We start from the raw sequence: 25297 nt of genomic DNA, 5'->3' as shown, positions 1-25297 counted from the left end.
AAATAAATAAATAAATAAATAAATAAATAAATAAATAAATAAATAAATAAAAGATTATTAGGGGAGAACATGGCTGCATAAAGTAAGAAAGATTTGTTCTGATGCTGTGTTCCTTTAATTTATCTTAAAATAAACTATTGGACTGGAGTCTCCCCACCCCCGCAAGCATCCACCCACACACTAAGCTTTAAACAATGTAGCTGTTTTATGAAATGTTTACAGGTGGGGGGTCAAAGTCCCCTAAAAGCCACTTAGTCCCTGAAAGCACTCTTCCCTTTTTTTGGAGATCAGTGCACCGGTGTTCCTCTCTATCTTATCAATTAGTTGAAACTGGCAATTCTTAAAAACACCATATTTATTTCCCATAAACACATGAACATACACCAAGTTAAACAAGTCATTTCTAAGCATTCGTGCTCATGAAGACTGATCTTGAATGCTGTGAAACTGGAAATCCCCAGTGCAGTGCTCCTCTTTTAGATACGAGAATAGGCATGTTCTGCAAGGTCAAAAGCAAATGAAGGGACAGAGGGCAAAACAGGCCCAGCACAGAAAAGGCGAAGCTGAGTGATCTAGTCTGCATTCTCCACTGACATCCTTTTTTCAGAGCGCCATCCTATCCCCAGGAGGAACCGGTTCAAAGGAAGCATTTGAGCTTACCATGTCAGGGTCTGTCTCTGCACCTGGAGCAACTTTTAGCAACATGTATTGCTGCAAAGACAGAATGGAAGATTAAAAACAACACAGAAGGGACTGGTGAACCTTCAATACTTGAGCTAGATTAATGATTTGGGGGTCATTGCAGAACACAGACTCTGAAAATGGAAAACAAAAAAAACTGGGGGCGGGGGGGCGGGTGGAGATCATGTTCAGTTCCTCTGTTTTCAACACATGGGAGAGACCGAGAACACACTGGGAGTGATCTGTACATGGCGTTGTGCAATTGCTGTGTCATCTCATTTGTACTTATTTTAGTTTACAGATAGCTTTTGGTATGTGGATCCTAACTTCTGGGAAGGGTCAGAGATGTGAGCCCAGGCCGTTGGTACTCTGGGAACCACACAGATGTAAGTGGAATCCCAATGCCCCCAGGGACACTAATAATTGGAAGTTTGCTAGCCCCTCCTCCATGCTCAGGTAGAGTTCACTCACATCCTTCTGCTCCCACCTCCCCACAGATGGGTATGGCCCTCCATCCATCCATGGCTACCTCTATCGACCACTCTTTCCAGAAGCCTCCATGACAAAGCTGCCTTTCTGCTAGAAGAACTGTGGTTCCTGTGTACGAAGCTGCAAAGCTGCGAAGCCCTCAAGGAGATAAACTGCCATATCTTCAGCCCTGGCCATCCCCTCCTTCTGCCCCAGCCTCACCACACATGAGAAGAAATGGCCAGAACACCCCGCCCCACAGCACTGTGTCACACGTTGTCATCTGGACTCTGGCACAGCCAAGGCCCGGATTTTCCCAGAAAACAAGTTCCTATTGCTTCCACCTAATCTCTCTCTACTAGAATGTAAGGTTGTCCCAGGGGAAGGCTGGGGAACAAGCCTCTCGGTTTCCCACAGGCTCTCCTCCCCTCCCACACACGCAAACAGGTCAACCCCTATAGGTCAAGCCCCCCACCAGCACATTTTTAGCTTGGGCTGCCTCTGGACCACTCTGTTACTGCCACAAAATTAAGCTAAAGGGGGAAAAAAATTAAACTAAACATGTAGATGGAATAGATGGTTCAGACATATGTAAGTTCCCGTTCTTTCAATGTTTCCCATGAATGAGATTTATCATACTGTGTTTCCTCAGAGTGAATTTACCATCACTGGTACTTTTTGTTAAGTTCTGGAGGATGTTTGAGAGTACACATGAGCCATGCACTCTTCTCTCAGCGCGAAGTCATTCCTGGGGACCTGTGCTCTGGGCCAGGCTGCTGGGCCTGGCCAGGCGCCCCCGGTTGCGCCAGAGAATTGAACAGGGGACCAGAGATGGTCATTCCTCCATGCTTTATATTACGCAAGCCCGATCTTCTATGAAATAAATTATCTTTTTCTAAGAACCACACAAATTAGGAACCTTTAAACTCTATTAAGACAAAACTATATGAACTGTATTAAAAACTAAACAGAGATTTTGCAATACTTTTGAAAATTAAAACAAACAAACAAAAAAGCATTCTAAGACCTAAATTTCAATGATGATGTTTCCTAGAAAGAACTCTTTCTCTCAAAACTGACCCTATAACTTTAGGAAAACAATACTGCAATGACATTTATTACAATACTTCTATATACGGCTTTATCATGTATACAACTTATTTTCATATCTCTCTCCAAAGAGAAATATCATCCTTTTGGAACTTGCCTTATGTTTACTTCTCCTAACCCCAAGATGAATAATCACTTGTTCCTCCTAATCCCAGAGCAGCAGCTCTTTCTGCCCAGGGTCCTGTCCCCACCATTTTGCACCGGAAAAAAAAGAGAGAGAGAGAGAGATCAGAGTTTAATTGTTTCTTTAGGACAGGTTGGGATGTTTTTTGTTGTTGTTTTGGGGTTTTTTATGTTGTTGTTGTTGTTTAGAGAGGGAGAGAGGGGAGAGGCAGGGCAGAGGGAGAAAGAGAATCTTAAACAGGCTCCACGCCCAGTGCCAAGCCCAACGTGGGGCTCAATCCCAGGACCCTGAGATCATGACCTGAGCCGAGATCAAGAGTCAGACGCTTAACCGACTGAGCCACCCAGGCACCCCTAGAATAGTTTTTTTAAAAATCTGATTTATCTGATTATCCTCTCTTGATAATTCCATGGAAAGCTGCAAACCCTAATTCCCTGGGCATTAACTGTTTTTTTTTTGTTTGTTTTTGTTTTTGTTTAATATATAACTACTTTATTTCTATACATTCTCTCAAAATATATACTAGTTTGCTTTGTTTTGTTTTGTGTATTTAGGTTAATCATGAGAAATATTATTTCTTTTTCATACCCATACTTCATGGATGAATTTATTTTTGTCCTTCTGAAAGCATTTAGGATATTCTCCTTATTTTTCATGAGACTGTCAAGGCATGGGATCTTGGTAGGCCCACAAGTAGACCATTTCAATCTGAAACTCAAGCCCTTCAGCTCTAAGAAAGTGTCTTCCAGTATTTATTTGATAATTTCTTTCCATCCATTTTCTCTGTTCTCTTCTTTTGGGGTTTCTATTAGATACTGCATCTTCTGAATGGTTTCTATATGTTTTTGTCTTTTTATCTATATTCTGGAAGATTATCTCAACTTTGCTTTCCACATTTTCTATTCCTTCATGTTATTTGTATTTAATTTACCAATTTAAATAATTCTTTTTGTTTTATGGTTATAAATCTTGTTGAATTTTGTTGACTATATTAGGCATCTTGTCTTTTTATTTTATTTTTTTTTAAGTTTCTATTCCTGGGGCCTCTGGGTGGCTCGGTCGGTTAAGCGTCTGCCTTCGGCTCAGGTCACAATCCTGGGGTCCTGGGATCAAGCCCCACCCACATCGGGCTCCTTGTTCAGCAGGGAGCCTGCTTCTCCCTCTCCCACTCCCCCTGCTTGTGCTCTCTCTCTGTCAGATGAATAAATAAAATCTTTTAAAAAAAGTTTTAATTCCCTAAATTGTCTGTTTCCTCTAGGGTCCTGTTTTCTATTTGTATATTTTGGTCTTTCCCTTCCATCTTGCTGACGCTCTTCATACTCTTGGTGATCCTTGGGTGGCCTCCCGTTTGTACAGTTTTTGACTAAGAGCTCTGTGTGGTGAGGGTTCGAAGAGTCCAGTGTCAGGCTTCAGACCACAACCCATTTCTTCCTGTGCCAGAATGAGAAGGGCTTCATTCTGGGGTACTATTATCCACACAAAATGCCTTCATGTTCCCCACACATTTTTTCAATGTCTTTAGAGAAACTCCACCTTGGGCTTTGCCTGGAAGAATACTGTGTTACAGAGTGCCCTTCAGTGGGAATGGTGTTGGGGGGCGGGGTTGGCTACTGGGTATAGTGGTACAGACTGCCAGTGAATTCTCTTGCTTCCAACTTCTTCTCCCTCCTCCTCCCCTCCTCCTTTTTCTCCTCCTCCTCCCCCTCCTCCTCCTTCTTCTTCTGTCTTTTAAATAGCCTTATCGAGGTATCTTTGATATAGGCATTAATACCTTTGTCCATTACTTTTAAGACACTAATCTTTTTGCAAAATTTTTATCCTGAAACAAGTGGGAATTTTTTTTTTCTCTCAAAAACTTTTCTCCAAGACATTTTTTAAGGTACAAATCAGTACCAATATTTTTAAATGTTCAGAGATGAAAGTACGTTACATATATTTACTTATTTGATCAGCTAAAAACAATTATACTTGCCAGTGTAATAATGAGTAACATATGCATGACAAGAAAATTTCTCTTTATATATAATAGTTGCCCTCACAGATAGTCTTCATTTTCACCAAAAAAAAAAAATATATATATATATATATATATATAGCATGCCCTCAGACTTATAATTCTACTTTTAGAGATTTATTCTCCAGGAATGATCAGATGGGTACACAAATATATTTTATATATACAAAAGTATTCATCTCGGCACTATTTTTAATGTTGAAACATTAGAAAGAACTTACATGTTCAAGAGGGGATGGATTATATAAATTGTGGTGAGTCCATACAATGCAATAGTATGCAGCCATTAAAAATTACGATGTACATCAGTATTCACTGACACAGGATGGTGTTCATGCTGTGTTACTTAATAAGGAAGTACATGTAGTACCATTTATTTGACATAGAACTGAATGTAAGTGTGATTGTAAGTTAGCACGTGTGCTGGGAGAGGGGTCTAAAATATGGTTCATTGAAATGTTAATAATGTGTCATTCCTGGGCTGTATGATTTTTATTTTATTTTTATCCTTTCCTGTAATGTTTGAATCTTTTTTTTTGTAAGAACAATGTGTCATCTTTTATAATCTAAAAATAAAAGCTATTTTCAATTCTAGCTATTTTCTTTTTTTAAAAAAAAAAACATAAACTGTGAGCAATCCATTTGTGGGATAGAGACATGATTTGATTAAAAATCCTGCACTTTAAGATGAGGAACTAAACTAATCAAATCCAAGTATGCTAAAAACTCTCTCTTTTTTGGGGACACATTTTTCCCAAATGAGAGAGGTTTAAGGAATAGATGAGGAATATCAAATACATTCCCTCTTCTCCATCTAATTAGAATACCTCATAGAAGGTATTCTATGAGGTCAGCTAGGTCAAAATGAGTGGTTTTACTTGATGAGATGGTTCATACCCACTGTCTCTTTGGGGTTTCTAGTAAAGTAAGGAGAACAAAACTTAAAATTATAAATTATGTTAGATCCAGAGTCTGAGTAAAGAAGTTAGATTTCTAAAAACATCAATTGTGTTTAAATCCACAAATTCTTAATGATATTTTAAAAATATATTGGTTACATTAGCATATGCTAGGGAACTCTCTCATTATTTAGAAAAATATAAAGAAAAAGAATCAAGTATTTACGGGAAAAAAAAGCACAAGAAAATGCAGTGGTAATTCACTGCAAAACAATTTTAAGCATAAAAAAGGAAAATCCTGTGAAAGAATACATTAAATTGATACCATTTTGAGAATTTTTGTTTCGTTTTTTTAAACAAATATGTCTTGTAAATTATAATTTGGAGAAAGGCAAATCAAATTCCCATAAAATGCCGTATAAAGAATTGCTCTTCCAGAAAGCCTGGGTCTGGGTGGCTCACTCAGTTAAGTGTCAGATGCTTGACTGCAGCTCAGGTCATGATGTCAAGGTCCTGGGATCAAGCTCCACATTGGGCTCCTAGCTCAGTGGGGAGCCTGCTGGAGATTCTCTCACTCCCTCTCCCTCAGCCCGTCCCCCCTCAAATAAATAAATAAATCTTAAAAAAATAATAATAACTGCCTTTTCCAAGAAATACTACTTTACTTTTCAAGTTAACAGAGAAAATATGACCATTCATGGACATTTTCTTTCACCTATTATCTTCTTGATTTAAAACAGACTCTAGCTGCAAGGAACCTTAAAATCATCTATTCTAAATCTTTCATTTTATAAATAGAGAAACTGAGAGCCAGTTTTAGTGACATCAGAGTTAAAGGCCACAAAGTAAAGTCAAGTTAGAACCATGCCCAGAATTCAGGCTTTCTGACTCCTAGTTCAGTTCAGTCTTTTCACTGCACCCTTTGGATTGGTGTCTTGTTACTACAAAATCTCAAATAAAAATATGAACACACACCTATAAAACATATATAGTATTATTCTAATTACTCTTTAAATAAATTTCTCATCAGATAAAGCTTCAGTGACATCAGGCTTTTTGGTGGTTGCCATTCTCATACTAAAGAATAACAGACGTACATCCAGTCATTCATTTATTTTTTCAACAACCTTTTTCAATATATATAAGCTTGCCTTAAGTATCTAGTTACACATATATGTAACACACATGTATATGATCCCCCTTGAAGAGCACTATTTTAGAAGATGCCAATAGCTGTAGTCTTGCTTTCAAAGACCAAGGTGCCAACAGAAGTGTGGAAAAATGCAAGTCTTTTAACTAGAAACACTAGTGAGAAATGTCTATACTAAAACCGTAATATTTGCTTGTTTAAGTGCAAAATAGGAAGGTATATCGCGCACTGACAACACTCTTTGCCACCTTGGCTCTGGGACACTGAGGCCTGAGTAAGAGTTCCAGTTTAGCAGTATTGTGAATACCTAAAGCAAGGATCTTCTTGTTTCACGCTGTGCCACAGACCCCAGTCTCTGCCATCCCTGTGCCCTTCATCTGTCCCCAGCCCTGTCCCTGCCCTCCGTTCTTTTCTTCAATCCCAAAGCATAATTGTCTTCAGGCTCCCACTTGCCTTTGATGCAGACTGTGAACTTCAACTTATGTTTTCATCCTTAAAGGTTCTGATGAAGTTTATAACACTTCCCCAAACAATAAGTATTTATTTTTGACTGAATGCAGTTTTATCACTTGGTAAATTACAAATAGGAGTCACTATTAACCAATCAGTTAAAAAGTAATAGCCTTTATTGTATACCTACTGTGTGCCTGGGAGAAATAAATAGAAGAACATTCTATTTCAGAAAAGATCATGGGCAAAGTTACAAGGACTGGGGGAAGAATAAACATGTCATGTTGGGAGAAAATGAGAACAGCCTCACAGGAAGAAGCGAGCGGCTCAGACCAGAAACTGTGAAAGGAGGTGAAGGGCCTTAAAAAAAAACTTAAAAAGGAGTTTCTACAAATAATGCAATATATGTTAAGAAAAAAAAAAGAAGAAGAAGAAGGTAGCAGGAGGGGAAGAATGAAGGGGGGGAAATCGGAGGGGTAGACGAACCATGAGAGACGATGGACTCTGAAAAACAAACTGAGGGTTCTAGAGGGGAGAGGGGTGGGAGGATGGGTTAGCCTGGTGGTGGGTATTGAGGAGGGCACATTCTGCATGGAGCACTGGGTGTTATGCACAAACGATGAATCATGGAACACTACATCTAAAACTAATGATGTAATGTATGGGGATTAACATAAGAATAAAAAAAATAAAAAATATAAAAAAACAAAACAAAACAAAACAAAAGGAGTTTCTATGAGTGAAGTGCTGAACTTTTGAAAACACACTCCTGGAAAATGCTTATAAAGACCAAATAACTCTCCATTATAGTTCATCTCATGCCTGAATCAAAAAATCCAGTATGTTGTTACTTCTCCATGAAAATCAGTTAAGAAAGACTTATGCAGAATTTCCTGTTTATTCTCTCTCTCTCTCTCTCTCTCTCTCTCTGTGTCACACACACACACACACACACACACACACACAAACACACTGTCTCTCCTTCCTTCTGCAGATAAAGCAACATCAGATTTCATGTCTTAATTTGCTTAGAAAGCTCTCTGGGAAACGAGAGTCATAAAAAGAACAAGATAAAGAAAGGATGAGAATGAAGAGCATGGAGGCAGTGAAGATAGAGAAGAAGGAATTTTCCTTCTCAAATAAGAAAGAGAAGCAGAGGGTCAGACTAGTGAAGGTAATAAAGAACAGAATGGAATAAATATCATAATGGGATCTTTAATTGAATTTGTGTCTCCTCTCAGCCCTGAAGGAACCCTGGTAACTCACTCAGCATGAAGCTCCAGGGTCATCTGGGCAGAGAGAAAACATACAGTGATGTGCTTCCTTTCGTGATCACAGCTCTGCCTCAGGATGAAATCCTTCTGATCAACATTTCCCCATCTGGCAGGCAAGCAGCCAGAAGACTGGAGACCCAAAAATGGATCACTGCATTTGGACTCCCTGCAGCAGCCTATAAACGTAATATAATATTTACACGACTCAATGCTAAGCACCATCCAGTGGAAAATTGTTATGTTTTTCACAAAAGAAATAAAATAAAGTGAGTCCTATGGTCGTATCTGACTCCCAAGGCCTGAGCCTTTCACAAATTTTGTTTTTCATTTTAGCTTCATCTTGACTGATGAAAATAACTCACCACTGTTTGGAAAGTTAAAAACACCAAGAGCTTAATGTATTATCATTTACTTAGAAAAAGCAGCCTTATATAGTAAAAACTTCTTCTAATGCAGAAGACAAGAGTGCAGGGGTGTTGGTGGGGGAGGGAATGAAAAGCTCATTAGCCTTCGCCAAAGGCCCTGGCACAGAGTTTTCCTAACTATTCAGAGATCAGTGTCCTATATTTACTTACCAAGGACAATTTATTTTCTTTTATATTTTCAAAGCACTTGAAATAATTCCTTTTCTTTGTGATGATTTCCATATGCTGTTTCCAAGGAATAAGGCAACATTCTGAAACCATTAAATGCCATCTCACAGGGAGGGATCCCAAGGACTGCAGGGGCCCTTCCAATGACATTGAGATCCAGATCTCAAAAGGCATAGTGTGGAAGACAGCAGATACTCCTTCAATTTCACAAAAGTTGGTTAAATAAAAGTAAAATAACCAGGAAGGTGATACTAGTAATTTTTTTAAACCATTGAATGTTTCCTGTGTGTTAAGTGACTTAGATTTATAATTTCTAATCCTGAAAATAATCCTTAGAGGTTAAGTCCTAACACTATCCTCATTTTACAAATGAGGAAACTGAGGCACAGAGACTAATATGACTGAAAGAGTCAGAGTCTACTGACTCTAAACAGAGCTCAGGATAATTACATGCAATTAATTCTTTATAGCTTCAGGTATTTTCCTTTAAAAAAATCTGGGGGCTCCTGGGTGGCTCAGTCACTTGGGGGGCCAACTCTTGGTTTCAGCTCAGGTCATCATCTCATGGGTTGTGGGTTCGAGCCCTGCCTCAGGCTCCACGCTCAGCATGGAGTCTGCTTGAAGATTCTCTCCCTCTGTCCCTTCCCCCACTCATATGTGTGTGTGCTCTCTCTCTCCCTCTCTATCTAAAATACATAAATAAAATCTTTTTAAAAAAAATCTGTACTGGGTGCCTGGGTGGCTCAGTTGGTTGAGCGACTGCCTTCGGCTCAGGTCATGATCCTGGAGTCCCTGGATCGAGTCCCACATTGGGCTTCCTGCTCGGCAGGGAGTCTGCTTCGTCCTCTGACCCTATCCCCTCTCAGGTGTTCTCTCTCTCTCATTCTCTCTCTCTCAAATAAATAAATAAAATCTTTAAAAAAAAAAATCTGTACTATTTTTAAGCAAGACAATCATTTAACTTTATTGGCCTTGTATAATGTATAAGGTTAGGATCCATTGCCTTAAACTAATTAAACTGCATAACAAAGAAATCTTGGTTAGTCATTGATACTGTAAACGTTTTGTGAAATGTTGCATTTTATCAAAATAAACAGGATCTATGTATCAAAGTCTCCTTCACACTCCTTAAATTCTTCTTCTCTCACTGGGAGAATCAATTTCAGAGGAAGAGAAAGACTAGTTTAATATAATTTCTAACCAAACTTCTCCATAAGAGGCAGTGGCAATTACTCACTTAAATAAAGTGTTCCAGACACTGGTCAGTAGGCTGCTGCATTATGAAAAGCTGAAATGGATGAGGAGGAAATACGAAGAGGACAGTTCAAAGTTGTTCTAGTGGGATCTGTATGTTAACCATTTAAGGATGGGAAAATAACCACATGATCAGGTTTCCCAGGAGAGAGAGTTTTTCATTCTTATCACTATGAAGGCAGGACTTCTATAGCAATTTCTCATCGGAATGTGTCAGTTACACTGGCATCTTTAGGGTTCCTTGAACTTGCCAAGGATGCTTCTGTCCCAGGGCCCTTTTATACTTGTAGTCACTGCGCCTGAAAGGCTTCCCCCACATATTGGCCAAGCCAGCTGGAATGCCTGAGGACATTTATTTTCATCTAAGAAATGAGAAGGAAATAAATTCCAACTAATGTTTAATCAACATTAACGTAAAGGCTAACATCAGTCCCCTGGGCCAGTCTGGTCCAAGCAGTTATGAATTTCATACAGTATTTGCGGTGACCCCACTGAACTGAGGACCTCCCAACATGGCAGAAGGGAAAGACATTTCCTCACATGTTCATTCTCTCTCAGCATATTGTAATATATCACATTTTACGGTGCTTGGTTAAGTTAATTTCCATGTTATTATCCAGTTTTAACTCCCACAAAATGACACAAGTTTTAAAATATTCCTGAAAGGAAGCTATTAAATAAAGATAAGAATTATGTATCAAGCACAAGAGAACAATAATATGGCAGAGTTAACCCTTTTCTATAATCCTACAGAAACTCGTCTCAGCCATATTGTGAGATTAAAAACCATTACTGCCTAATCATATGACAGGTAGTTAAAACATCCCAAATTACCAAGAAGACTATTTGGAATATGGATTTATATTCACTGTTGTTAGAGAGGAGCTTTACTTTATTGTGATGGATGATATTAGCCAGTGTTAGAGTGAAGTAATCAGTTAAGAAGATATTTAATAACGAAGTACGCAGAACACAAAGAAATTCTAGGCTTATTTTTCCAACAATGGTTAAAGTCAGGCAATACTCAGTTTAAAACTTTACACAATTTAAACCAAATGATAATGTTTAGAAAGTTCTTCATGGATGCAATAAAAAATGGCTAAAAGAGTACAATTGGCAACAAACTAAGATGTATTTTTTGTTAGCAAATATTGAAGATGCAACCCCCCCCAAGAAATTGGTAGAAATAGTATTAGAACAAACTACTGTTGGAGGAGGTCTATTGTAAAGTTAAATAAAAGAACATGTTTCCGGTATGTCCCAACATACGGTATTTTGATATTTTCATAGATGAAGAACTATTCCTCTGGAGAACCAATAAGGAAGATCATGGAAATAAGTTGTCAAAAGTAAATGAATTATTTAATTTTTAAAAAGTCAGTGCTTTGGGGCACCTGGGTGGCTCAGTCAATTAAGGGTCTGCCTTCAGCTCAGGTCATGAGCTCAGGATCCTGGGATCGAGTCCCTGTGCCAGACTCCCTGTTCAGAGGGGAGTCTGCTTCCCCCTCTCCTGCTGCCCCTCCCTCTGCTTGTGCACTCTCTCTCTCTCTCTCTCTCGATCTAGCTCAAATAAATAAATAAAATCTTTTTTAAAAAAGTCAATGTTTTATGGGAAAAAATGTACATAAAACCACTGAGGAAGTAGCTACTTGAACAGGTATTAATAAAGAAAAGATTCTAAGGTAAGGTTATGGAGGTGCCTCCCATAAAATTCATTCAGTGCATAATTTGAAGGCAAATTCATGTTTGGATAAATTAAAGACAGAGTGCAAAAGTGCTGCAGATGTCATCAATATGATTAACTTTATAAAAGCTCACACTTAAAATAGACTAGAATCTTTAACACATGTTGCAGTGATATAGGGAGTGACCAGGAAAGTTTTTGTATCATAGAAATCTGTATCATTGAGGTTCAGTAGTATCTCTTGCCAATCTTTATAAGAGTTGTAGAACCTAAGGATGTTTCACAGTTTTATTTAACAGATAAATTAATATTCCAAGTTTGTTGACCTTTTCTGGAATAAGTGACTCTTAGTCATCAGTACCTGGCCTATATTTTAGAATAATAAATACAATATGTCCCCTAACAATTAACTGCTTTGAAAGCAACTTTTCAAAAAAAGAAATAGATGAAACAGAGATTTTGAAGAGTTGCTGAAAATGTTTTTATGATTATGCGATTTTTCTAGTTGAAAATTATTTAAGTGTGTTATTCTTTAAAATGTCTTATCTGCACACTTAACTAGAAAAAAAGAATTTCTGGGATGCCTGGGTGGCTCAGTCAGTTAAGCATCTGCCTTCGGCTCGGGTCATCATCTCGGGGTCCTGGGATAGAGTCCTGCATCAGGTTCCTTTCTCATCAAGGAGCCTGCTTCTCCCTTTGCCTGCCGCCCCCCCCCCCCCCCCCCCCCCACTTATGCTCTCTCTCTGACACATAAATAAATAAAAGCTTAAAAAAAAGGAAAAAAGAATTTCTAACAGGTTTTCAATCTTTCAAGTAAAAAGCAGCAGTGAGATTTTAACCCTAAAATATTAAAATGTAGCCTATTCTCATTAGTTTGTGAGAACAAAGCGTGGTTATCAGGGAGGATGGAAATCTACCCATCAGATTACAACCAAAACATCTGCATTATCAGTTGAGAATGAAAAAGAATTTCCAGTTAGTGTTTCATTTCTTCAATATGGAGCTACCTATGTTAAGAGGTTATCTTTTTCAGCCATGATAGTCTTTAGATTCAAGTATTGCAATAAATTAAAATTTCACTAGACCTCTTAATTATACCACATGGGGTCACACTCAGATTTTCAAAATCATAGTCTGTCAGTCACACTGGTCTCACTAAAGAAAAAAAAAAAAAACTTCTGGTCAGTAAGAGTGAGAAGACTTTTTGTGCTGTCAAAATAAAATAAAAATTAGTTAAAAAATATTGTTTTTATCTTTATTTTATTCTTTAAATTTTTCTTTTTGATATGTTGTATACTGTATATAAAATATTAGCACAGTATTATATATATATGTATATATATCTCATTTATACATCCCATATATATACATACATCATTTATGCATATATGAGGTATAAATGGGCTACCCTCATAATTGTTTTACTTAAGGAGATACAATCAAAACATTTTAAATACACCACTGGTCTACTGGAAGAAACAAACATGTGAACAAAAATTACAGCCACCGGCAGCAGAGTGTATGAAGGCATGAGGCGAAACCTGTGTGTGTTAAAGGGAACACCATTGAGCAAATGCTTACTTACCTCTTACCAGAAAGTTTAGTCAAATCTCCCAGAGAACTGACTCTGAACAGAGTTGTCCAGAGTGAGTCAAATTTCTCCAAGTGTATTAGGGGAGGTGCCAGAGAAAGGGGTACACACAGCAGGGATGAATCTTGGTGGCAAGAAAAACAGAGTGTTCTGAGAGAACTGTCGGACTTTCAAACGGCGAAGTGCACATTTAGGGGAGTCCCAGGTGATGGGGCTGGACAGTATGGCAGGGACCAGATGGTGGAGGGTCACAGGTGCCTCCAGAACGTGCAGTCATGAGCCGGTGAACAAGGCATGGTGCAGGGAGCCCCTCAGACCATGGGATTCGGCATCAAACTGGCCTCGGTCCTAGACCTGCCATCTGCCAGCCGTTTGATCTTAAATTATTTAGTTAACTTCTCTAACTCTCAGCTTCCTCATCTGCGAGGAAAAAAAGAAGGAGGTAAAGCTATTGTGTATGATATAATTCATAAAGTGCTTAATTGTCTGTACGTAATAAGATTTTGTTACGGTTCTTTTGATGACTATGATGGGGAGACTTTGAAGTATTTTAAGCAGTGATGTAACAGGTGATTTAGAAAAATCACCCTGGCAGCACGCTGTAGCACAAATCTGAGGAATGTGAAACCGAAAGCAGGGAGACAGTTAAAAGGATTATAGTTATCTAAAAGACAAAGAGTAAGGGCCAGGGCTGAAGTCCTAAGTGAAGGCATCCAGGGCAGGAAACAGAATAAGGACCATAGAGGAGGTAGAAAGTCAGTACCCCGTTACCACCTAAATTCATTGCCTTTATATCCCTTTGTGAAAATGACTAAAGTAAACTACACTAGACCCACAAGAGTTGTGTGTGTAGAATACAAACCCTGGAGCCAAACTCCATAGGTGTGAACCCTAAGTCTAACCCTAATTACCTATATGACCTGGGGAAGTCACTTAACCTCTTTGTGCTTCTGTACTAGGGATCTCAAACAATGACAACCTCACAGAATTTTCTCATCATATTTAAAAAGTGGTTTAAAGAAGTGCCTGACATCCAGGAAACATTATGTATGAGTTTCTTAAATAAAGTTATCTACAGAAAATACTGTTAAAGGCAGTAAGATGTTTGGGGAAAATGACATTCATTGGCTGTTATTATAAATTTCTTAGGAAAAAAATAATCTGTATCCTAAAATGGTGAAATTCAAGCCAGGTAAATTTTGATAAAGGGAATGAAGAAAGAGCAGTAAAGGAAGGCATATTGCCCAGGCTGAATTAGACAGATCATAAACCTGTCGTTCTTTTCAGGAAAATTCATCCACCCATCGTTTTATCAATCCGATACCCACACTGCTTCCAAATAAAAGTGGAAAAGCTAGCCATGGATGAGCAGGATTATAAAAATCCAAGACCAAGGTTAGGAAAACTATTTGTTACATAATCAAGTAACAGGAGTTTTCCCACAATGTTTCAAATGGCAAATCCACCGTATTTTTCAGTATATTTATCTGAAACACACCAGATTTAAAGGCCAATTAAAGAAAACTACATCCAGATCATCACAACACCTAACTATACCTACTATTGTCAATGATCTGCCCCATACCAATGGATTTCACAAAGACATTGAAGACAGTTTGTTGAGAACCTGGCCAACTCTACTTTTTTATAATAAAAAAAGAATGGTAAATAATTTTAAAAAATAAAATGCCTAAGGTAATTCAATACTATAAATATGTTCTCACTGAGGTGGTCAAACAATGAAAAATATCTACCAAGCCGCAAATAATATTTTGCTTCTCATATAAGGCTTTTAACTTCATAAAATTGTTTTCTCTTAAGGATTGAGTTTTTTGTTAAGATTTATTTATTTATTTGAGTGAGAGTGTGTATGTGCACACACATGTGCGAATGGGGGGAGGGGCAGAGGGAGAGAATCTTCAAGCAGATTCCTGCTGAGTGGGGAGCCAGACACAGGGCTCTATCCCACCCTCCAGGAGATCATGACCCCAGCAGAAACCAAGAGGCAGGTGCCCAACCAACTGAGTCACCCAGGCACCCCACTCTTAAGGATTGTTTAATGAAGCTGTTGCAGGAATTCTCCATTTCCTTTTACAAAAGTCTCATGGCATTCATCATGAATCTCTTAGAAGAGATACAATAAAAATCTTGGAATCCATGTATTTTTTTAGGTTTACTTATAAGTAAACTGCTTCACTTTCCAGTCTTGTCTCTCATTGCACATGACCTTGGAGATACATTTCCCATAGTCCTTTTCCTAGATCCCATTAAATGAAGAAATTGTTATAAATGTTTTTAAGGGTTAAATTTTAGATGGTGACATACTATTTCATATAAACTCTAAATCAGTGTTACGGCAGTTTTCAGCATTACTAAATGATAAACTGTTCTCTTTATCCAAACTGATGCAGAGAGTGGCATGATGCCCCTGCCATTGGGGAAAGAATTATATTTGACTTTGGACTCCTTTATATAAAATTTTTGCAAATAATTAATTTTTTTCAGAATCAGTTTTTTCATCTATAAACTGAGAATAATAAAACTCTACTCAACTGGTATCAAATGATATATGTTAACATACTTGGACAATTGTAAGATATACAATGTAAAGTATTTTTAGCTAAATATATAAATTAGCTTATATTCCTGGACACTTATTAACTGATGGAGGTTAAATTCTTTTGGAAACCATTACTATGAGAAATACACAAATATTATTCAGTTAGGTATAATATGTATGTCACATGATATTACATACTGACTTTTGGAATTTGCAATATGACTTTCTTTAAAAACAACAATCACCCTAGATTAAGACCCAATAAAAGTTCAGAATACTTACTTTTAAGTTAAGAGTTCTGGACCCTGAAAGTAATATTCCAGAAACACTTTTTTAGACTAACTAAAAGTATGTGCCTACCTATAGCAAAAAGCATACCAGGTTATTAAAGTGCTGATTCACATTCAACAAAAGAAAAAGGAAAGAGAAAAGAAGTAGCTTACATTTCTTATTTAGCCCAAAGCCAGATTTTCATTCATTCAACCTAGATAAAATAGCTTCAACATGATCATCTATGGAAATCATATGAGTTGGTGGTAAGTTTTCAAGCTAACATGCATCAAATACATGTGATTAATAAATATGAACCTGTGTGATGGAACTGATGTTTTTGAGGAGCGTCAACTCATTCAGTTATAAACATGAAACTTTCATTTCTTCCAGCAACTGCTTTCAAGTATGAGAAAGCCAATCCCTCCCTTAATAATACTTTGGTCAGATCCCAAGCATTTCTCTTGGCTTTTGGTTATTAAAATAGTCTAGTCCAATTACAGCTTCAATCTAATGTCTGTCCCTAGGCGCTCTCCCTAAGCACCGTGGAGGGCTTGTGGCTCCGGGGCTTGGCACCCCGAGGAGGGTGTTGCCTGCTCTTTTCCTACCTCCTTCTAGCTCCTCCCAGGTTGAAGGCAGGAAGACTGGAGAAGGAGGGGGGATGGTAGATATATTTAGTCATAACTGAATGAAGTCCTATTTCTCTCTTTCTGGTTGTTGCACTTCTCTGGTTAACGCTGAATAGCCATCTCTGTTCTCTCTGTGGCCAGTGTCCAGATGCTAGGGCAACTTGTGTGGTTTCTTCAAGGAGCCCTGGAGAGTTCTCTAACATGGGAAATAAGGCTCCTGCCCAAGCTCCCTTCCAAGCCCCCCAGTAGTTCCTCAGGATGCCAGCTTGCGCCTGCTGGTCCCTAGCTAAGAGCTTGCCTATCTAGGTAGGGTACCGGCAAGGTGGTTCAAATCCCACCACTTTCTGTGCCAGTCACTCACCCCTGGGAAATGCAAGGATCCTTGCCTTGCCAAATAGGTAAGTTCTTACTCTTCTCTCTCATTCTCTCTCCGTCTCATCTAGGTCTTTTTCTCTCCCTCCTCTTGCATCTTTCTCCAGTTTTACTCCCCCACCCACCACTCCCTACCTCTTTTTTTTATTATTTAAATTCAACTAATTAAGATACAACGTATTATTTGTTTCAAGGGTACAGGTCTGTGATTCATCAGTCTTACACAATACACAGGGCTCACCACAACACATACCCTCCCCAAAGTCCATCACCCAGCCACCCCATCCCTCCCACCCCCCTCCCCTCCAGCAACCCTCAGTTTGTTGCCTGAGATTAAGAGTCTCTTATGGTTTCTCTCCCTCTCTGGTTTTACCTTGTTTCATTTTTTCCTCTCTTCCCCTCTGATCCTCTGCCTTGTTTCTCAAATTCTGCATATCAATGAGATCATATGATAATTGTCTTTGTCTGACCTCTTATCCCACCTTATTCACATAGGCACTAGGCAGGCCAGCAATTCTATTGACAAAGAAGACATCCTGCTAGGGAATATATTACCAGGTGCCCCTCTTGCAGACACCTCCAATCTTACAATGATCATTTTTAAGCTTCCCAGCACTTCCTTGCCTCCCAGTAACCCAGAGTTCTTGGCTTCAGAAAGGGAAAACCCTCCCATTACTAATGATGACTTCATCACAATGCTAAGGACTCAGACAATTCTTGTGTCTCTCTGGTCCTCCTCTTATATCAGCTGGGAAAGAGGCGGTGGGGATGTGCTAGAAGAACATATCATGCCACCCTTCAGGAAGCCCTGTGGTAACATTTCTGGCCTCAACTTTCTACAGCAGTGGTTCTGAATCTTGACCACACATTTGAATTGACTTCGGGATGTTTATAAATCTTGACTGGCACAGTCAAGATATCTTGATACTTGATACCTTATAATCTTGACCAAGATCTTTTGGACAATTAAATCACATTTGGATGAAGAGCATGCTATTTTTTATATGCTTCCTTTTGGGGACCACCTTAGCCTCCCTTATTCTCTCAGGCACCTGTTTCTACCAATTCAGAAGGAGAATGCAGATTTGCAATCAAATGCCACTATTTTTTTTATAGCTTAACCTTTGGCAAGTAACTTAGACTTTCTGTGCCTGAATTTCTTCATCTCTAAAATGAGCATATTTTTCAAACTACTTCTTAGGTTATGGGGGTCATTTGAAGAAAAAACACCTTCAAAGAAAATACTGCAAAGAATATTTTTTTGAAAAGAGTTTGATAAATGCAAGCTACATCTGTGCCATGTCCCAATAATGGTAAAGTTCATGCAGAGTCATTATCTTACTATTGTCTTTCAACAAACAGTGATCTGTCTTAAAACACACAATTCCAAAACAAAGATTTAAAATAACATATGCTTAACAGATTTACCTAGTGCGTACTGACTTCTATAAGCATACCTGTTTTTAGAATTTCTAGAAAGTGCTCAAAAACTCAATAAAAAATGAAGTGATCCATCATATCTCCTAATAAAGATGTTACTAGCTTTCCATATGTAGTAAGGAGCATTTGTCCTCAAATACACATATTCAAACACATTAAAATATTTCTTTTTTTCCCTTTAGAAATAACTATGTTTCTGGAATTATTTTATTTGAAACATTTTAGAGACCTCACTGATGGTACTAATGGATAAGACTATGTTACTTGATTGTGCTTTACTAACACATCTTTATTTAAAGTTTTAAAGAGAGGACATACAGAATCATTAAATCCACTTCTGCCTCATAAAATACATGATTGTAATTTGTCATGTCAATTTTAATAAAAGTTACTTGAAACTTTGAAATGAAATTCAGAGGCACCTGGGTGGTTCAGTAGGTTAAGTGACCAACTCTTGATTTCAGCTCAACTCATGATCTCAGAGTTGTGAGATCGAGCCCTGAATCAGGCTCCACACTGGGCACAGAGCCTGCTTAAGATTCTCTCTCTCTTTCTTCCTCTGCCCCTCCCCCCACCCCTCTTCCTCTCTCCCTCTTTGAAAGAAAGAAAGAAAGAAAGAGAAAAAGAAAGAAAGAAAGGCATTTCAATAAGAGAATAATAAATACCATAGCAGTCTACATGTTTTTAAGAAAGCTTAAAGTTCTAACCATTCAAACATATAAAGGATACAGTGTGAACATTTCTTTGTTCATTATTTTCAAAATGTGAGTTATTACTGAATTGTTCATAAGATTTGTTTGTAAAACAAAAATTTCTCCCCACTTCTTTATATGAAGATTTTCCAAAGTGATCTGTCCAGAGGCAGAGCCATGTAAGCACACGTTTGAAAAAGGAGTTTTATAAAGTAAAAGTGCTAACACATTTTTTCTAAGAATATTTGCACACATACAATGGGGTTTTATGTTGTAAATATGCTTCAATAAATTTGTTTCTATGAATGATCTCCTGGAAATATACTTTACAGAATATTGTCTTATGACTCTGTATTAGAAATGTTTGCTTTCTATCACATGTATTTAGAATATAAATTAAAAGATATATAAGCATTCAAAAACCAAGCAACTGTTACTGATTATTTGGATCTTTTAAAAATTCAATTTATTCTTGAAAACAAAACCGAATTTTATGGCCTTGAGCTTCAATGTCAATGAAAAGTTTGATTATTAATATTTCTGTTAGTGATCTTTAAAAGTTGGAGCTTGCCTACAGTTCAATCAGCCAGCCAAATACTAAAAATGTTTGAACATCTCTCAAAAGTGACTAAATGTGTCATTAGAAGGATATTTACTGGGAATTATAAAGCTACTCAATTTCTAATCATTGTTAATAACATTAGACTGGGTTTTTTTTCCCTATTTCAGCTTGTTCAATTTTCATTCTATACAGAATCATGAAAAACATGAACACGAGATATTTAATAATAAGCCAAAAATTTGTTGTTACCTCCAGAACTGCTTTGTAGCATTCCCCTTTTAAGGGGGCGTGATGCTAGCACTGTCTGAAGTTTCCTTTTCTTTGTTAATATACATTTTCTTTAATTCCCAAATTCATCCTGTGCATGTTCTTCAAAACTGTAAGCACTGAGTTTGCTAGCAACCATCCCCCCCAGCCTTCCTGGCCTGTTCCTCTCCATCCTCCTTCTTGGAGGTAACTTGGCCCTCATAAGCATCACCTTGGAAGAGGAGGAAGTCTATGCTACGCGACGTTCACTTCACCTTGAGCTGAGGGAGCGTTACTAGAATTGAGTTGACTTGATGTTTTAAATGAAAAACAGTGATCCCAGTGAGGCCATGGACTTGATAATAACGAAAGTGACAAGCACTTTGCTCCAAGGGTTTTCTTCAACAAATAATGCTAGCATAAGAAATTAAATGTAAGTTTGAATTAAGGGGAAAAAATAGACCAACAAAAGTAGGCATTGCCATAGTAACTTAGAAACTTTATCTTCTTTAGAAGGCTCTCCAGTCACTTTTTACATATGGGGAAAACTAGACTGTAAACTGTAGTGTATCTCTCTCTCTCTCTCTCTCTCTCTCTCACACACACACACACACACACAAATTAAGGCAAACATCCAGATGCCTTCATAATGATCTTTTAGAATTAGCAATCAATTACACTACCACAAACTAGAAAATTAAAGCAAACATCCAAATACTTTAGTAACTTTTTTTAAAAACCACATATATTTCCAGGGTATTTTAGGAAAGTTGATTTGGGGGGAAGAGCAGGATTGAATTTTTTGACACTCACACACATAATAGCCTCTCTGAATCCTGTTGATAAAGATGTCATCAGCAGAGAAATGCTCACAAAGCACCCTTCACTAGCTATTAGCTTTAGTTCTTAAAAAAAAAAAAAAAATCACCACATAATAGTTCCGCTTTGCAATAAGCACATTGAGGACTCAGGAGAAACCCAATACCCACCCTATTCTTAAGGTCCGGCCACAAAAGAGCTAACAGGGAATAAGAGCATCCAGCCACCTTTGTCTCCACATTTTAACTGGTAGGCAAGTGATTCTAAAGCTGTATACTATTAGGACAGTAAAATACTCTAGCAATATAGAATCTCACTGATGGTAGAGTACAATTTCCTTTTTACTTCTCTCCTTTCCTACCTCACTCAAAATGTTTATCTCTTTCTCCCTCTACACACACACATACACAAACACACACACCACCCCACAAGGGATGACTCAGGAAGGGCGAGAGATTTGTCTCAGGCCCGGCTACAAGTTAGATCAGAGCTGGAATTAGAACCCAAATCTCAGTAACTGGAGCCAGCCAACTGCTATTCTAGACCCAGAACAAATCTAGTTCAGTCTCATGAATTCTGCATACTCCGAATTAGGCATCACTGTTTTGTCTGACGTTTCCTGCCACAGACTCCTAAAGCAACACAATGAAACCACCTTTCCGGATTCTTCAATCGCTGCTAGTTTGAAGCAGAGGACAGTTACTTAAACTCTCTGGGCTCTTTCCTTATCTAAAATCCACAGGTTGAACCAGAGGTCTCTGAGAAAATTTCCCATTCTAAACATTTTGCTTTTCACCTTCTGTTTTATGCTTCAGTCTTGATGTTTGAAATTTTCACTAGGTGGCAGGATTCCACCATCGCATTATGAAAGGATTTTTCCGATGGAAGCCTGGGAGCAGAAAATTTCAAAAGAAACTCCTTTCCTCACAGCGAACATTAAAAAAAAAGAAAAAAAAAAAAAAGCCAAGAGAAAGGATAACTACAAAGGCCAGTAGTCCACATATTTCATAAGGATCTAGACCCATCTTTAATATATAAAGCGGAAATTAATCAAACATGTTCTTCCATACAATACTACAATTTAGTATCCAATTCAGGTAAAAGTCTGCTTAAATTTCATGCATTTTAAAATTTATTTTAGCTGAATCCCAATTTAGACAATATCAGATCCCCTCCAGCAAACTGGTAGCAAGAAACAAGCAATATGATGGAAACAAAAGCAATCTAAAACATTTAAAATCGTTATTAGATGCATTTCAAAGTTTCCTATAAGTTACTTACAATGTATTTCTAGTGTCTTTGAATTTTATTTTGAGCACTTAGCTAGATGAGTACACATGATGGGATGGAGTAGATTTCTGCATTTATTTGTCAAATCCTTAAAAGAATATTCTTTCAAATAGATTTTCTGACATTTTCATCATATAGTTAAAAGTATTGCCTCAAATTGGTCTTTTCATAAATGCTGCATTGTAAATGTCACTACCAAGGCTTTATACAAGTCCCCAAAAGCCACACCAATTGGTTATGCTGAGCTGAGCATTTCTCTTCTGCCAAAACCAAGTAAAGTAACATGAAACAATAACTCAACTGCATATTCTAACATTGCCTAGAAGAAACGTCCCAAGTGTCTTGCTGGTTGTCAGAGAAGCTGATTAGGCTTTTCTTCAGCTGATAAACACGACACTCTTTTTTTTTTCTTCCTATCAATTACTGGTTAATTACATATATGCTATACATTACTCCAAAGGTTTTTTGAAACATGAACAAACCCGCATCCTAGAAAAATTTAATATCGGCGCCAAAATCAAACTAATACATAAACTCCTGAATCACAACTGGAAAAAAACCATCAAACAGGTTGCTCTCATTCCTTCCCAGCCCAGAGCGGTGATAGCGGCACCTCTTTGGTGGTCCTACCTTAGCAACTTGTAAGGGCTGCTTCTGCTCCTTGCCACCTTGCAATCTGAACCCCCAGGGCGCCCCTCCGGTCATGGAAATGCAGATAAAATCCCCCGTGCCCATTTTCTCCTTTTAGTTGGGTGGCATGAAGAGCTTGAAAAGACGGAGGAGGCTTCGGTGCCGTTGAGATGCGTACTCAGCTCCAGGCGCCTGCCCAGGAGGCAGGATTGGGGAGCGCAGAGCCTCAGCTGCTGCAGCGGCCGCGGGCCGCATTCACAAGGAGGCAGAAGCGCTCCCTAGCATCAAGGACACAGCCCACTTTTGCGTCACGCTCCTTTGCTCAGCCCACTTCAGGCAAAGGAAGGAGACTCGCTCGGAGGAGAAGGTCCTCATGTGGGGCGAGATGGGGGCGGGAAAGCAAAAGTTCTCTGGCACTAACTGATTTAAATGCCAGCACTTAAAAGAATGACTGAGGAGCACCTGCGTGGCTCAGTCGTTAAGCGTCTGCCTTCGGCTCGGGTTATGATCCCAGGGTCTCGGGATCGAGCCCCGTATAGGGCTCCCTGCTCCACGGAGAGCCTGCTTCTCCCTCTCCTGCTCCCGCTGCTTGTGTCCCCTCTCTCGCTGTTTCTCTCTGTCAGATAAATAAATAAGATCTTAAAAAAAAAAAAAAAATGATTGAAAAACTTTCATTTAATAATCCTATGACTAGTAGAGAACACGTGAAGATTTTAATGGCCGGCTGGGCCAGAAGTGACATCCTAAAATATGAGCTCTGAAAATCCAACTACTAGACAATTTGATTCTCTCAAATGAATGTTTTGAGAATGACCACAGTGATGATTGAAACAGACAAAAGGGAGTTCAAGAGGGTGAAATTATTATTTTTCTAAGCTTCTACTATCTAATTCCGTAAGAGGAAATAAAGGAAAGCAAAACATTTGTCTTTTTTTTTAACCTCCTACTCTGAAAAGTACTTTTTTGAACTATGAAAGAGGTGTGTATATTTTAGAGTTGAGGAGGGGGAGGAGAGGAAAGAGGAAGAGGAGAAGAAAAGAATTTCCCCCTGGAAACTACATTCTTTTAACTATGTCTCTTGCATGGTCTGGAGTATTTTAAATTTAAATAAGTGTTTCATTTTCTTCCTTCCTCAGCAGGAAAGAAACTTCTTGAACCAAAATAGTCAGCCAACTACATACAATGTCACCTACAAGTTTCTTATTTTTATAGTCCCTCATCACAGTGCTCTGAGTCTGGAATGGATACACAAAATAAAAGTTTATTTTATATGTGGTCCAAAATACTTTAATGTTTTAAATCTGAATACAATCCACCAAAAATTGTACAAATGGAACATTTTTATTCTTCCATGATATTTTTATTTTCCATGACATTCATCCACATAAAAACATACCAAATAATGAAAAGCTTGGACAAGTTAATTGATGTTACATGTGGTACCAGACAAAACTGACTTGCAGACAACTCTGCCTATTTCAGTACCAGGAAGCACTCTGCAGTGAACCTTCACACAGCCTCACTGCCCAGAAGCCAAACGTGTCAAGTGATTTTGTTTGTGCTTTCTCACTGGGGTAAGAGACGGTCACTCAGATACCGGCAGTGCTCAGAGAGAGCCTTGAAGGGCAGGAAGACCAGACATGCATCTCGAGTTTGATTCTCTCCCAAAAGGTGAATTGCCTGTACCCCTATCTTTCTTTGAGGAAAAAAAAAAAAAAAGAATTTTATAAGTAACATCCTAAAGTATGAACTCAGAACAAAAGAAAAAGAACTTCAGGGACACCTGGGTGGCTCAGTCGGTTAAGCGTCTGCCTTCTGCTCAGGTCATGATCCCGGGGTCCCGGGATGGAGCCTCACATCGTGCTCCCTGCTCCGCGGGGAGCCTGCTTCTCCCTCTGCCTCTGCTGCTCCCCCTGCTTGTGTTCTCTCACTGACAAATAAATAAGAAAATCTTAAAATAAAATAAAATAAGAAAAAGAACTTTTTACAATTGTTCTTTCCGCTTCTGCCGGTCTTTGTGCTCCTCAACCCAGTCCAGTCTAGCTTTTATCCCCACAACAGGAAAAGCTCTCAGCAAGGTCACTTATTACCTCCTTGCTTTTGTGAGCACTTGAGATTATTGGCCATGTCCTCCTTTGATTGTCTTCTCTCTTAGGCTTCTATTCTAGGATACAAAACATGCTCTCTCCTCTTGCCTCTCTAGCCACTCTTCTCTCACGTTTGGCTGTCCTCAGTTTCTAGTCATTCTTTAAATGTGTGTGTTGTCTTCCAGGGCTATGTTCTGGTCTACTTACTTTTCTCACCTTACACCCTTTCTATGGGTTTACTTAGTGTCAGGAACTTGACGTATAGTGTTTTATTCATCCTCAAAGTAACCATGTTAGGTACATGATTTTTAGTGTCTCCCTTTTCCTGGTAATTAACTCAGCCTTAGATTCTAAGTGGTAGAGATTTGAACTTTTGCCTGCCTGAATTTAATATGCCGGTTCTTATCA

General features: G+C 38.4%; 1 protein-coding gene across 3 annotated transcripts in view; it reads right to left on the bottom strand.

Moving 5' to 3' along the window:
• SYNPO2 (synaptopodin 2) overlaps positions 1-23374 on the bottom strand; it is a 163253-nt gene extending 139879 nt beyond the window's left edge. The window contains exon 1 of one of the 3 annotated variants that reach the window (XM_035030345.1): positions 22803-23374. In XM_035030345.1, coding sequence (XP_034886236.1) covers positions 22803-22907 — 105 coding nt within the window. In that variant the 5' untranslated portion in view covers positions 22908-23374. The remainder of the gene's footprint in view (positions 1-22802) is intronic. The other 2 variants (XM_035030344.1, XM_035030343.1) reach the window with 2 other exon arrangements.
• Between the last annotated feature and the right edge of the window lie 1923 nt (positions 23375-25297).

Source organism: Mirounga leonina, unplaced genomic scaffold (genome assembly GCF_011800145.1).
Source record: "Mirounga leonina isolate KUSES-001 unplaced genomic scaffold, KU_Mleo_1.0 Mir_357, whole genome shotgun sequence".
In the NCBI taxonomy this organism is placed as follows: Eukaryota; Metazoa; Chordata; class Mammalia; order Carnivora; family Phocidae; genus Mirounga; species Mirounga leonina.
The sequence above is the reverse complement of the archived record's forward strand: the minus strand, read 5'-3'. Positions and strand labels throughout refer to the sequence as shown.